Genomic DNA, 14,494 nt, shown 5'->3' with positions numbered 1-14,494 from the left:
AAATAGGCAAACCAGCAAATAAAAAAGCATGATCATAAGAAATCCACAAGTGGAATCATGGGTCCCTCTGACAGTCACACATTTAACAATCTAAGATTCGGGTGTCCTGAGACAAAAGATGCAAAGATATAAAGCAAAAAATATGTGGCTCTAATGCTAAACTTAGGGGATAAATTCCCCTAAATTGCACTGAGGCAAAGCCGTGCATATGCTGGGAGATTCCACTCAATGTTTGCAGAAAGAAAAGAAATAGCCACCCAGACCTAATGGGAAAAAGCTGTGATTCAGTCACTGTACTTGGGTCTCACTGGAAGGGAGTAGTGGAATCTGTTGGCCAAAGCTTAAGGAAATCAGTTGAGTAGCCACAGAAGAAGAGGAGGCTAACCACCCCACTCTTTTCCTCCTATTCTATGGCTACCGGACTTTGTTCTGCACCAGAGTGTAGTGATTGGTGGAGATGGCATGGGGAACCTTTAAAGGGAGAAAAATCTTCCTTTAACCATTGCATGGGATATGCACCACACAAAACAGGAGCAGGTCTTATTTTAGTTTTGGATAACGGATCCACCATTCAACTTTAAGGAAGAGAAAAAAAGAATGAAGGGATGAGGATGCAGAGCACATGAACACACCAGAGGAGGAAGGCGATGGTAGCCACAAAATGCCTATTAAGCCAGCATATGTTAGTATTTACAGTCTGCAAAGGGAGAGTTCTTATTGGCAATCAGGCTTTCAATGTTTCACATAAGGTTCTAATATGTGCTATCACTCAACTGGCTATCTCTCCATTTCATCACCCACAGGAGTGTGCTCTGCCAAGATTTTTGTCTGCAAATTCACAGACACAAGACCAAGTGCCTGAGCTATTTTGCCAAACAAGGTGCTGTTATTTTAACAATGCATCTGTTCAGAACAGCATGTAAATTAAATCCAGTACAAGAAGCATTATCAGATAGATCAGGTTCTCTTGCATTTCCATTTCCTATATAGTTTTACCTGTTGGAATCAACAACACTATTTTCACCAGAGTTGGAAGTAGTCAATACGTCTTCTGAAGATGGGCGTATGCTGAGTGTACCGTCCTCCTTGATATAAAGACCAGCACTGGATGGGTTGGCAAAAGTAGAAATAAATGGACCCAGGGACTGGAAGGCAGCCTGACGAACCTGTGGCAATAAAAGAGAAAATACAGTGGTCATTACACTGAGCAATACAAAACTATGACAGTATCAAGCATTTCTGAGGCTTTCACTAACAAAATCAAGTAATTTTTGTGTGCCTTTCCAGAACAAGTTGCTGCTATGCCACAATATAATGCGAATACATTGTGTAGACAGGATTGCTGAGGATTCAAGGCACTCAAACAAAGATAAGCAAAGAGGTTGAAGACTGGGGTATTATTAACATCTCAATGACTGCTTATGAATTTTCAACACAATGGTGTTCTAATTCTGACAGATGACACCTCTCCCGGAGCTACCCTCATCCTCCCACGCCTTTTCATTTTCTTGGCTGTTCTTCCAATTCAAACTTTCCTGCACAATGATGCGCCTATGCTAGCTTCTTTTAAATCTTCGCACCATTTGGACGTGGTCTACTCATTGATGGAGACTACATACATTACTGATTCAAAGCAACTCATTTTAGTGTTTTAAAAGAATGCAGGAAAAAGTTCTATTAGGAAAAGCAACAGCAAAACTATTTAGTCTCATCATATTTACTTTATGATCATTGAGAGTGTGTTACTAATTAAGAAAATAAAGGTAGAGGAATTGAAAGTGATACTAAGAATAAATGCAATATGATTACATTTGAACTTTGTATGAAGCTAGTTACAGCGGGTAAAGACAAAATCAATAATTTCAGTGCATTCAAAGGACTCAGGACAAGATAAATGGTAAAGAGATGAAGCTCAAAACATTTTATCAACGTGTAGGTGAACACTAATAGAACACTGTGCATTCAGAACCAGGGATGCATAATCTGTGTAACTATTAAGTAAACAAATGTGAACAGAAAATGCACATTTATAGGTTGCTTCCAGATAAGGGTGTGTTTTACAGTCATACAAAAGACTTACTTTCAATACCACATCCTTTCGGTGCAAAGTAGAGAGAGCAAACTTACAGGAAATGCACAATTCTTCATAAAAGGTCCCCTTGTTAATCAAGGGAAAGTGCAATTTACTTTATTTCAACAATAATTATTTCCCTTTAAGGAATCAACTAGCTTCTCATTAAAAGTGTGTTACAAGCAACAGTAGTTTTGAAATTAGCCTGCAGCAGGTGTGTGGAGTTCATGAAAGGTCTACTCGTCCAAGGGACGCAATACTTCAGAAATGTAAGTGTCCTCTTTGTCCTTCTTGATGAAACGCAGTGAAGGACAATTTAGGGCATCATTCACATTATTACCAGTCCAGTTAATGCCACAGAACATATCCAAATGGGGTTTGGATACTAGCAAGGCACTGATTTTGCATTCTTCTACAAATCTACTTTTAAGGGCTGGAAGTAGATGGGAAGCAAAAGTTGCAAGGTTGGAACACAATGTGAGTCTGTGCACAACTGCAACTGTACATGGTTACGGGTATTCACTGACTTCTTTCCAATGTCTTTCCGTACTTAAAAAGAGGGCTATTCATTCCTTACAAGGACAGAATTAAACATTTTTCTAGAGGTTTGCTGTAAAGAAATGGCTTCCTGTTGCAGTTACCCCCCACTTTTTGCCTGATACTGATGCTGACTTGACTGAGAAGTGTGCTGGGACTCTGCTAACCAGGCCCCAGCACCAGTGTTCTTTCACCTAAAATGTACCATTGACTCCACAATTGGCACAACCCTGGCACCCAGGTAAGTCCCTTGTAACTGGTACCCCTGGTACCAAGGGCCCTGATGCCAGGGAAGGTCTCGAAGGGCTGCAGCATGTCTTATGCTACCCTAGGGACCCCTCACCCAGCACAGACACACTGCTTGCCAGCTTGTGTGTGCTGGTGGGGAGAAAAAGACTAAGTCGACATGGCACTCCCCTCAGGGTGCCATGCCAACATCACACTGCCTATGGCATAGGTAAGTCACCCCTCTAGCAGGCCTTACAGCCCTAAGGCAGGGTGCACTATACCACAGGTGAGGGCATAGGTGCATGAGCACTATGCCCCTACAGTGTCTAAGCAAAACCTTAGACATTGTAAGTGCAGGGTAGCCATAAGAGTATATGGTCTGGGAGTCTGTCAAAAACAAACTCCACAGCTCCATAATGGCTACACTGAATACTGGGAAGTTTAGGATCAAACTTCTCAGAATAATAAACCCACACTGATGCCAGTGTTGGATTTATTAAAAAATGCACACAGAGGGCATCTTAGAGATGCACCCCACGTATTTTACCCAATTGTTTAGTGCAGGACTGACTGGTCTCTGCCAGCCTGCTGCTGAGAGACGAGTTTCTGACCCCATGTGGTGAGAGCCTTTGTGCTCTCTGAGGACAGAAAAAGCCTGCTCTGGGTGGAGGTGCTTCACACCTCCCCCTGCAGGAACTGTAACACCTAGCAGTGAGCTTCAAAGGCTCAAGCTTCGTGTTAAAATGCCCTAGGGCACTCCAGCTAGTGGTGATGCCCGCCCCCTGGACACAGCCCCCACTTTTGGCAGCAAGTCCAGGAGAGATAATGAGAAAAACAAGGAGGAGTCACTGGCCAGTCAGGACAGCCCCTAAGGTGTCCTGAGCTGAGGTGACTGACTTTTAGAAATCCTCCATCTTGTAGAAGGAGGATTCCCCCAATAGGGATAGGGATGTGCCCCCCTCCCCTCAGGGAGGAGGCACAAAGAGGGTGTACCCACCCTCAAGGACAGTGGCCATTGGCTACTGCCCTCCCAGACCTAAACACACCCCTAAATTCAGTATTTAGGGGCTCCCCAGAACCTCGGAAACCAGATTCCTGCAACCTAAGAAGAAGAGGACTGCTGAGCTGAAAAACCCAGCAGAGAAGACGGAGACACCAACTGCCTTGGCCCCAGCTCTACCGGCCTGTCTCCCCCTTCGGAAGAAAACTGCTCCAGCGACGCTTTCCCAGGACCAGCGACCTCTGAATCCTCAGAGGACTGCCCTGCTCTAAAAGGACCAAGAAACTCCAGAGAACAGCGGCCCTGTTCACCCAAGACTGCAACTTTGTTTCCAAAGGAGCAACTTAAAGACAACAGCCAGAAGATTGAGACTTGCAACCCTGCACCCGGCGACCCCGACTCGACTGGTGGAGAAACAACACTTCAGAGAGGACTCCCCGGCGACTCCGAGACTGTGAGTAACCAAAGTTGTCCCCCCTGAGCCCCCACAGCGACGCCTGCAGAGTGAATCCCGAGGCTCCCCCTGACCGCGACTGCCTGACTCCCAGATACCGACGCCTGGTAAAGACTCTGCACCCGCAGCCCCCAGGACCTGAAAGATCGGAACTCCAGTGCAGGAGTGACCCCCAGGAGGCCCTCTCCCTTGCCCAGGTGGTGGCTACCCCGAGGAGCCCCCCCCCTTGCCTGCATGCATCGCTGAAGAGACCCCTTGGTCTCCCATTGATTTCAACGACAAACCCGACGTGTGTTGGCACAATGCACCCGGCCGCCCCCATGCTGCTGAGGGTGTACTTTCTGTGCTAACTTGTGTCCCCTCCGGTGCCCTACAAAACCCCCCTGGTCTGCCCTCCGAAGACGCGGGTACTTACCTGCTGGCAGACTGGAACCGGGGCACCCCTTCTCCATTGAAGCCCATGTGTTTTGGGCACCACTTTGAACTCTGCACCTGACCGGCCCTGAGCTGCTGGTGTGGTAACTTTGGGGTTGCTCTGAACCCCCAACGGTGGGCTACCTTGGACCCAAACTTGAACCCCGTAGGTGGTTTACTTGCCTGCAAGAACTAACAAGTACTTACCTCCCCTAAGAACTGTGAAAATTGCACTAAGTGTCTAGTTTTAAAATAGCTATATGTGTTTTATTTGAAAAGTATATATGCTATTGTGATTATTCAAAGTTCCTAAAGTACTTACCTGCAATACCTTTCATGCAAAGTATTACATGTAGAATTTGAACCTGTGGTTCTTAAAATAAACTAAGAAAGGAAAATGTCACTTACCCAGTGTACATCTGTTCGTGGCATTAGTCGCTGCAGATTCACATGCTGTGCATAGTCCGCCGTCTGGTGTTGGGTCGGAGTGTTACAAGTTGTTTTTCTTCGAAGAAGTCTTTTCGAGTCACAAGACCGAGGGACTCCTCCCACTTTGGTTCCATTGTGCATGGGCGTCGACTCCATCTTAGATTGTTTTCCCCGCAGAGGGTGAGGTAGGAGTTGTGTATGCTAATAATAGTGCCCATGCAATGGAATAAATACGTATGTACAAAATGAAGGTTTAATGTAATATATTTACAAATGTACAAATGTTCAAGATCTACTTCTAAACGGCTACAGGCTCCCGGGGAGGAGGGTGGGCGCATGTGAATCTGCAGCGACTAATGCCACGAACAGATGTACACTGGGTAAGTGACATTTTCCGTTCGGTGGCATGTGTAGCTGCAGATACACATGCTGTGCATAGACTAGTAAGCAGTTATCTCCCCAAAAGCGGTGGTTCAGCCTGTAGGAGTGGAAGTAGTTTGAAATAAAGTTCTTAGTACGGCTTGACCTACTGTGGCCTGTTGTGCAGATAACACATCTACACAGTAGTGTTTAGTAAATGTATGAGGCGTAGACCATGTTGCTGCCTTACATATTTCGGTCATTGGAATATTTCCTAGAAAGGCCATAGTAGCACCTTTCTTTCTGGTTGAGTGTGCCTTTGGTGTAATAGGCAGTTCTCTCTTTGCTTTAAGATAGCAGGTTTGGATGCACTTTACTATCCATCTGGCGATACCTTGTTTTGAAATTGGATTTCCTGTATGAGGTTTTTGGAAGGCAATAAATAGTTGTTTTGTCTTCCTAATTTCTTTTGTCCTGTCAATGTAGTACATTAGCGCTCTCTTGATGTCTAATGTATGTAGTGCTCTTTCAGCTATTGAATCTGGCTGTGGGAAGAACACTGGTAATTCCACTGTTTGGTTTAAGTGGAACGGTGAGATAACCTTTGGTAAGAATTTTTGATTTGTTCTTAGAACGACCTTATTTTTGTGTATTTGAATAAATGGTTCTTGTATGGTAAGCGCCTGTATTTCACTTACTCTTCTTAGAGATGTGATGGCAATGAGAAATGCAACTTTCCACGCTAAGTATTGCATTTCACAAGAATGCATGGGTTCGAAAGGTGGACCCATGAGCCTTGTCAAGACAATGTTGAGGTTCCATGAAGGAACAGGTGGTGTCCTTGGTGGTATAATTCTCTTTAGGCCCTCCATAAACGCTTTAATGACAGGTATTCTAAATAGGGAAGTTGAATGAGTAATCTGCAGGTAAGCAGATATTGCTGCGAGATGTATTTTTATGGAAGAGAAAGCTAGATTTGATTTTTGTAAATGTAGTAAATATCCTACTACATCTTTTGGAGATGCATGCAATGGTTGGACTTGATTATATGGCAGTAACAAACAAATCTTTTCCATTTACTTGCATAGCAGTGCCTAGTGGATGGTCTTCTAGCTTGTTTTATGACCTCCATACACTCTTGTGTGAGGTTCAAGTGTCCAAATTCTAGGATTTCAGGAGCCAAATTGCTAGATTCAGCGATGCTGGGTTTGGATGCCTGATCTGTTGTTTGTGTTGTGTTAACAGATCTGGCCTGTTGGGTAGTTTGATATGAGGTACTACTGACAGGTCTAGTAGTGTGGTATACCAAGGTTGTCTTGCCCATGTTGGTGCTATTAGTCTGAGTTTGAGTTTGTTTTGACTCAATCTGTTTACTAGATATGGAAGGAGAGGGAGAGGGGGAAAAGCGTACGCAAATATCCCTGACCAATTCATCCATAGAGCATTGCCTTGAGATTGCCGGTGTGGGTACCTGGATGCGAAGTTTTGGCATTTTGCGTTTTCTTTTGTTGCAAATAGATCTATTTGAGGTGTTCCCCAAATTTGGAAGTAAGTGTTCAGGATTTGGGGGTGAATTTCCCATTCGTGGACCTGTTGGTGATCCCGAGAGAGATTGTCTGCTAGCTGGTTCTGGATCCCTGGAATAAACTGCGCTATTAGGCGAATGTGGTTGTGAATTGCCCAATGCCATATTTTTTGTGTTAGGAGACACAACTGTGTCGAGTGTGTTCCCCCCTGTTTGTTTAAATAATACATTCTTGTCAAAACAGACAACATGACGACAATGTATTTGTGGGTTATCATTGGTTGGAATGCTTTCAACGCTAGAAATACTGCTAACAATTCTAGGTGATTTATATGAAACTTTCTTTGATGTACGTCCCATTGTCCTTGGATGCTGTGTTGATTGAGGTGTGCTCCCCACCCTGTCATGGAAGCATCTGTTGTTATCACGTATTGTGGCACTGGGTCTTGGAAAGGCCGCCCTTTGTTTAAATTTGTACTGTTCCACCATAGAAGCGAGATGTATGTTTGGCGGTCTATCAACACCAGATCTACAAGTTGACCCTGTGCATGTGACCATTGTGATGCTAGGCACTGTTGTAAGGGCCGCATGTGCAATCTTGCGTTTGGGACAATGGCTATGCATGAGGACATCATGCCTAGGAGTTTTAATACCATCTTTGCGTGTATCTTTTGTGTTGGATACATAGCTTGTATCACCTTGTGAAAATTTTGAACCCTTTGTGGACTTGGAGTGGCTATCCCTTTTGTTGTGTTGATTGTCGCTCCTAAGTATTGCTGTGTTTGACACGGCAAAAGGTGTGACTTTGCATAGTTGATGGAGAAACCCAGTTTGTAAAGGGTTTGTATAACATAATCTGTGTGGTGTGAACACTTTGTTAGCGAGTTGGTTTTGATTAACCAATCGTCTAGGTACGGGAACACGTGTATTTGCTGCCTCCTGATATGTGCAGCTACTACTGCTAGACATTTTGTAAAGACTCTTGGTGCTGTTGTTATTCCGAATGGCAGCACTTTGAATTGGTAATGTATTCCTTTGAATACGAACCTTAGGTATTTCCTGTGCGAGGGATGTATCGGTATATGGAAATACGCGTCTTTTAGATCTAACGTTGTCATGTAGTCTTGCTGTTTCAGTAGTGGTATTACGTCTTGTAACGTGACCATGTGAAAGTGATCTGATTTGATGTAGGTGTTTAGTGTTCTGAGATCTAATATTGGTCTCAGACTTTTGTCCTTTTTCGGTATTAGAAAGTACAGTGAGTAAACTCCTGTGTTCTTTTGTGTTTTTGGTACTAATTCTATTGCGTCTTTTTGCAGTAATGCTTGAACTTCTAGTCCTAGAAGGTCTATATGCTGTTTTGACATATTGTGTGTTTTCGGTGGGACATTTGGAGGGAGTTGGAGAAATTCTATGCAATAACCATGTTGGATAATTGCTAAGACCCAAGTGTCTGTTGTTATTTCCTCCCATGATTTGCGGAACTGACTTAGTCTTCCCCCCACTGGTGTTGTGTGAAGGGGTTGGGTGACCTGTGAGTCACTGTTTATTTTGAGGGGTTTTGGGACCTTGAAACTTTCCCCGGTTTCTTGTGAATTGGCCCCCTCTGTATTGGCCTCGAAAGCCACCCCTTTGATATTGTCCCTGGTAGGTAGGTGGTCTTGTTTGTGAGGTGCTGGCTTCTGTTGCTTGACCTCAAAACCCTCCTCTGAAAGTTGTTTTGCGAAATGTGCCAAATGTGCCTCTGCCCTGCGGGGAATAGAGTGCGCCCATGGCTTTGGCTGTGTCAGTGTCCTTCTTTAATTTTTCAATTGCAGTGTCCACTTATGGGCCAAACAATTGCTGTTCATTGAACGGCATATTGAGCACTGCCTGTTGTATCTCAGGTTTGAAGCCAGATGTGCGCAGCCATGCGTGCCTCCTTACTGTCACAGCAGTATTTATTGTTCTTGCAGCTGTATCTGCTGCATCCATAGAAGAACGTATTTGGTTGTTGGAGATATTTTGCCCCTCTTCAACCACTTGTTTCGCTCGTTTCTGGAATTCTTTGGGGAGGTGCTCGATGAGATGCTGCATCTCGTCCCAATGGGCCCTGTCGTATCGCGCTAGGAGTGCTTGCGAGTTGGCGATGCGCCACTGATTTGCAGCTTGTGCTGCAACCCTTTTCCCAGCTGCATCAAACTTGCGGCTCTCCTTGTCCGGAGGTGGTGCGTCGCCTGATGTCTGCAAGTTGGCTCTTTTACGAGCTGCTCCTACGACTACTGAATCTGGTGTCAGTTGTGATGTAATAAAAGCAGGGTCTGTGGGCGGTGCCTTGTATTTTTTCTCCACCCTTGGAGTTATTGCTCTGCTTTTAACAGGCTCCTTGAAAATCTGTTTAGCGTGCCTTAGCATTCCCGGGAGCATGGGAAGGCTTTGATAATGGCTGTGGGTGGAGGACAGGGTGTTAAAGAGGAAGTCATCCTCAATAGGCTCCGAATGTAGAGATACATTATGAAATTAGGCTGCCCTAGCTACCACCTGTGCATATGCTGTACTGTCCTCAGGTGGTGAGGGTTTAGTTGGGTACGACTCTGGACTATTGTCCGATACTGGAGCATCATAGAGGTCCCATGCTGCTTGATCATCCTGGCTCATGGTGGTATGAGCTGGTGATTGAGGTGGAGTCTGTGCTGGTGATACATGAGTTGACTGTGGTGGAGAGGGTGTTGGAGTTACCCTCTTTACCACCTTTGCTTGTGGTGGCTTGTCTTGTTGCTGGAAGTCAAGTTTCCTTTTCCTTCTGATTGGGGGAAGAGTGCTGATTTTCCCTGTACCCCTTTGGATAAAGATCCGCTTTTGCGTGTGATCTACCTCTGTAGTTTGTAATTCCTCCTCAAATCTGTGTCTTTTTAGTTGGGAGGACAGTGATTGTTCCTCTGAGTAGGAGCTGGTTTTTGGTTCGGTTGCCGGGTGTTTTGGCACCGAAAACGTGTCTTTAGTTGTTTTCGGCTCCGACGAGATCTTTCTCTTTTTCGGTGTCTTGGCCTCTCGGTGCCAACCATCTTCGGTGCCGCTATCTCTGTGCCGAGCAGCTTCGGTGCCGCTGTCTCTGTGTCGAGTAGCTTCGGTGCCGCTATCTCGGTGTCGAGCCTTTTCTGCACCACTCTCTCGGTCCCGAGAGTGTTGCGTGCCTGTGTCTCGACCTGAGTCGGACGACTTCGGCACCAGCTCGCCCTTTTTCGGTGCCGATGGACGGTCACCTACTTTATGGGTTATGCCATGGCCTGTTGGCAGTGGCGTCCCCTGGGCTTTGTCTGTTTTCTCGTGTGATCTTTCTTTCGACGTCTTACTGACGGTTGGTTGCTCGTCGACGTCGAATTCTTCGGAATCCGAATCGCGGATGGAGAAAGTTTCTTCTTCTTCCTCCTCCTCGAACCCTTGTTGTCCTGTCGGCGTGGAAGCCATCTGCAACCTCCTGGCTCTTCGGTCCCTGAGCGTTTTTCTCGACCGAAACGCGCGACAGGCCTCACATGACTCTTCCTTGTGCTCGGGGGACAGGCACAAGTTACAGACCAAATGTTGGTCTGTATAAGGATATTTACTGTGGCATTTAGGACAGAATCGGAACGGGGTCCGTTCCATTAGTCTCGATGTTGCACGCGGTCGGGCCGACCAGGCCCCGACGGGGATCGAAAATACCCAGAAGGGTTACCGGAGCTCTTTAAGGCTCGGTGTCGATTTGCCCTAACTATCCCGATACCGAACGAAACAATACCGATTAATTTTCAGTTGATTATGACTAACTTTCCGACCCGAAACACGGAGCGAAAAGGAACACGTCCGAACCCGATGGCGGAAAAAAAACAATCTAAGATGGAGTCGACGCCCATGCGCAATGGAACCAAAGTGGGAAGAGTCCCTCGGTCTCGTGACTCGAAAAGACTTCTTCGAAGAAAAACAACTTGTAACACTCGGACCCAACACCAGACGGCGGACTATGCACAGCATGTGTATCTGCAGCTACACATGCCACCGAACATATATTTTTCTATACAAAAACCTATTGGCCTGGAATTGTCTCTGAGTGTGTGTTCCTCATTTATTGCCTGTGTGTATGTACAAAAAAAGCGTTACACTACTCCTTTGATAAGCCTACTGCTCGACCACACTACCACAAAATAGAGCATTAGTATCATCTCTTTTTGCCACTATCTTACCTCTAAGGGGAACCCCTTGGACTCTGTGCATACTATTCCTTACTTTGAAATAGTGCATACAGAGCCAACTTCCTACAGTTGCGAAAATGAATTTGCAATTACTGAGCAGATTTGTGCATGTGCACATAAGCATGTGTGTCTGCTTATGTAAAAAAATCAATTCACAAAAATATGCGCCGAGTACGTTTTCCAGGTCTACTACTGAAAAATCTCGCAATTTCCTGAAAGTATTACGTCTACACCAATGCAAGAACATTTATCTGTAGAAACACTTTTGTGCCTGTACGCCACACTATTATATTTCACTCTATGCCACTCCACTTTACAGCAATCAACCATACTCCACTCCACTCCATTGTATGTAACATCTTTCTAGGCCACTCCACTTTACGACACTACCTTCTATAACTCTGTCCTCTTGTGTACTCTATAACACTCCACTTAACACACTCCAATCAACGACAGTACACTCTACGGAATTAAAACACTTTTTAAGAAATGAAAACCATCAAAATTCAGAGAAAAAAAACAAAGATTAACACCTACTTATAGTTAGGAAAACTTGCTTTATTCTTTCTATTGAAGTCAAATAAATTACAAAAACATTCAAAATTCTAAAGTTATAGTCATAACAAATTTATAATTTACGCACCGCCTCCAATTTAAAGTAACCCGCACACCTACATACACAGTGTTGTTAACCCACTAAAGGCACTACATTACCTAGAGCTTGTGCCCTAAAATAATGAGCTTGCACCCCTCTCCCTGCTCTGCTAATTACTCCACATATTCCACGACTCCTGACATGTCCTATGACATCACTGATAACTGCAACATTTGAAAACACATTATTAATGCTAAAACTGTGCATGGCAGCCACACTAGTTATAGTTACTTTAGCGTACAAATTATAGTTAATGTAGTGTAGCTAGCAAGTTGACAACACTGTACGGGGGTGCAAGAGCTACGGTAATATGGAGCTGGTGCATAAATTATCAATATAAGATATAACTATGATTTTGGAATTTTTAATGTTTGTTTAGTTCATGTTGGGTTTGAACATAAGGAAAAATAAAGTTTACTTAACTATAACTAAGTAATAATGCTAACCTCAGTATTTTTCATTAATATATATATATGTATATATATATATATATGGAAAATGTCACTTACCCAGTGTACATCTGTTCGTGGCATGTAGTGCTGCAGATTCACATGCTATGCATATCCATTCTAACATCTAGTGTTGGGCTCAGAGTGTAAAAAAGTTGTTTTTCTTCAAAGAAGTCTTTTCGGAGTCACAGGATCGAGTGACTCCTACTCTCGGTTCCATTGCGCATGGGCATCGACTCCATTGTTAGATTGTTTTCCCGCAAAGGGTGAAGAAAGGATTGATAGAGTATAGAAATATAAAGAGATGTCTATACAAATGCATGTACATATGTGCAAATGTAAAACTTAAACGACTACAGGCTTCCGAGGAGGAGGGGGGTGCATGTGACCATGTGCTTAGGAGTGACCAAGAGTTGCCTCTTTGCTTTGATAGAACATGTTTGTATACATCTAACAATCCATCTTGCTAATCCTTGTTTTGATATAGGAATGCCTGTATGCTGTTGTTGGAAAGCAACAAAGAGTTGCTTTGTTTTCCTAAAATGTTTAGTTCTGTCTATGTAGTACATAAGAGCTCTTTTGAGATCTAGGGTATGAAGAGCTCCTTCTGCCACAGAATCTGGATGTGGAAAGAGGACTGGCAATTCCACTGTTTGATAGATGTGAAAAGGAGATAATACTTTTGGTAGAAATTTTGGATTTGTTCGTAGTACAACCTTATGTTTGTGCACTTGGAAAAAAAGGTTCTTCAAGAGTGAATGCTTGTATTTCACTAACTCTTCTTAAAGAAGTAATAGCTACAAAGAAGGCGACCTTCCATGTTAAAAATTGAATTTGGCAAGAGTGCATGGGTTCCAATGGTGATCCCATGAGTCTGGTAAGTACAATATTTAAATTCCATGAAGGAACAGGTGGTGTTCTGGTGGAATAATGCGTTTTAATCCTTCCATGAAGGCTTTGATAACTGGAACTGTGAACAGAGAAGTATTTTGAATAGTTTGTAAGTATGCAGATATTGCAGTAAGGTGTATTTCAATGGATGAATAAGCCAAATTTGATCTTTGTAAATGAAGCAAATAGCATACAATATCTTGTATAGATGCTGTAAGTGGATCTATGGTTTTAGGTTGACAATAGTAGACAAATTGTTTCCACGTATTTGCGTAGCACAGTCTACTAGTAGGTTTTTGTGCTTGTTTAATAACTTCCATACTTTCTGATGGAAGATTTAAATAACCAAATTCTAGGATTTCAGGAGCCAAATCGCTAGATTGAGAGCATTGGGGTTTGGAAGCCTTATTTGACATTTGTTTCGTGTTAACAAATCTGGTCTGTTTGGGAGTTTGGAGTGAGGTACTACAGATAAGTCTAATAGTATTGTGTACCAAGTTTGGCGTGCCCATGTTGGTGGAATGAGTATCATGTTGAGAGACATCTGATGTAATTTGTTGATTAGAAATGGAAGGAGTGGGAGAGGGGGAGGGGGAAAAGTGTAAGCAAATATCCCTGACCAATTGATCCATAGAGCATTGCCCTTGGATAGGGGATGTGGGTGTCTGGATGCAAAGTTTTGCCATTTTGCGTTTTCGCTTGTTGTGAATAGATCTATGTCTGGTGTTCCCCATTTTCGAAAGTACTTTTGAAGCTCTTGTGAGTGAATCTCCCATTCGTGTGTTTGTTGGTGATTTTTGCTGAGGAGATCTGCCAACTGATTGTCTATTCCTGGAACGTATTGTGCTAGTAGATTAATTTGATTGTGAATAGCCTATTTCCAAATTGTTTGAGCTAGAAGAGACAGCTAAGATGAAGGTGTCCCCCATGTTTGTGGAGATAATACATGGTTGTCATGTTGTCTGTTTTTAGGAGAACATTCTCCCGTTTGAGAAGAGGTTGAAATGCCTTTAGGGCAAGGAACACAGCTAAGAATTCTAACTGGTTTATCTGTAGCTGTTTCTGTTTGACATTCCATTGACCTTGTGATTGTTTAGGTGAGCTCCCCAACCGATCACTGATGCATCTGTTGTAATTATGGTCTGAGGTATGGGGTCTTGAAACGACCGCCCCTTCCTTAAATTGCTGCGATTCCACTATTAAAGGGACATATGTGTTTGGCGGTCCATCAACACTAAATCTTGAAGTTGACCATGTGCATGTGACCATTGTT

The 14,494-nt window shown here is 43.7% G+C and overlaps 1 protein-coding gene across 2 annotated transcripts in view; it reads right to left on the bottom strand.

The window, feature by feature from the left end:
- LOC138303973 (serine/threonine-protein phosphatase 4 regulatory subunit 1-like) overlaps positions 1-14,494 on the bottom strand; it is a 284,441-nt gene that overhangs the window by 41,477 nt on the left and 228,470 nt on the right. For both annotated transcript variants that reach the window (XM_069243582.1, XM_069243581.1), the window contains one exon: positions 997-1,166. In XM_069243582.1, coding sequence (XP_069099683.1) covers positions 997-1,166 — 170 coding nt within the window. The remainder of the gene's footprint in view (positions 1-996; positions 1,167-14,494) is intronic.

The sequence above is a fragment of the Pleurodeles waltl genome, chromosome 7 (assembly GCF_031143425.1).
Source record: "Pleurodeles waltl isolate 20211129_DDA chromosome 7, aPleWal1.hap1.20221129, whole genome shotgun sequence".
NCBI classification, from domain to species: Eukaryota; Metazoa; Chordata; class Amphibia; order Caudata; family Salamandridae; genus Pleurodeles; species Pleurodeles waltl.
This window is presented reverse-complemented; position numbering and strand designations above follow the sequence as displayed.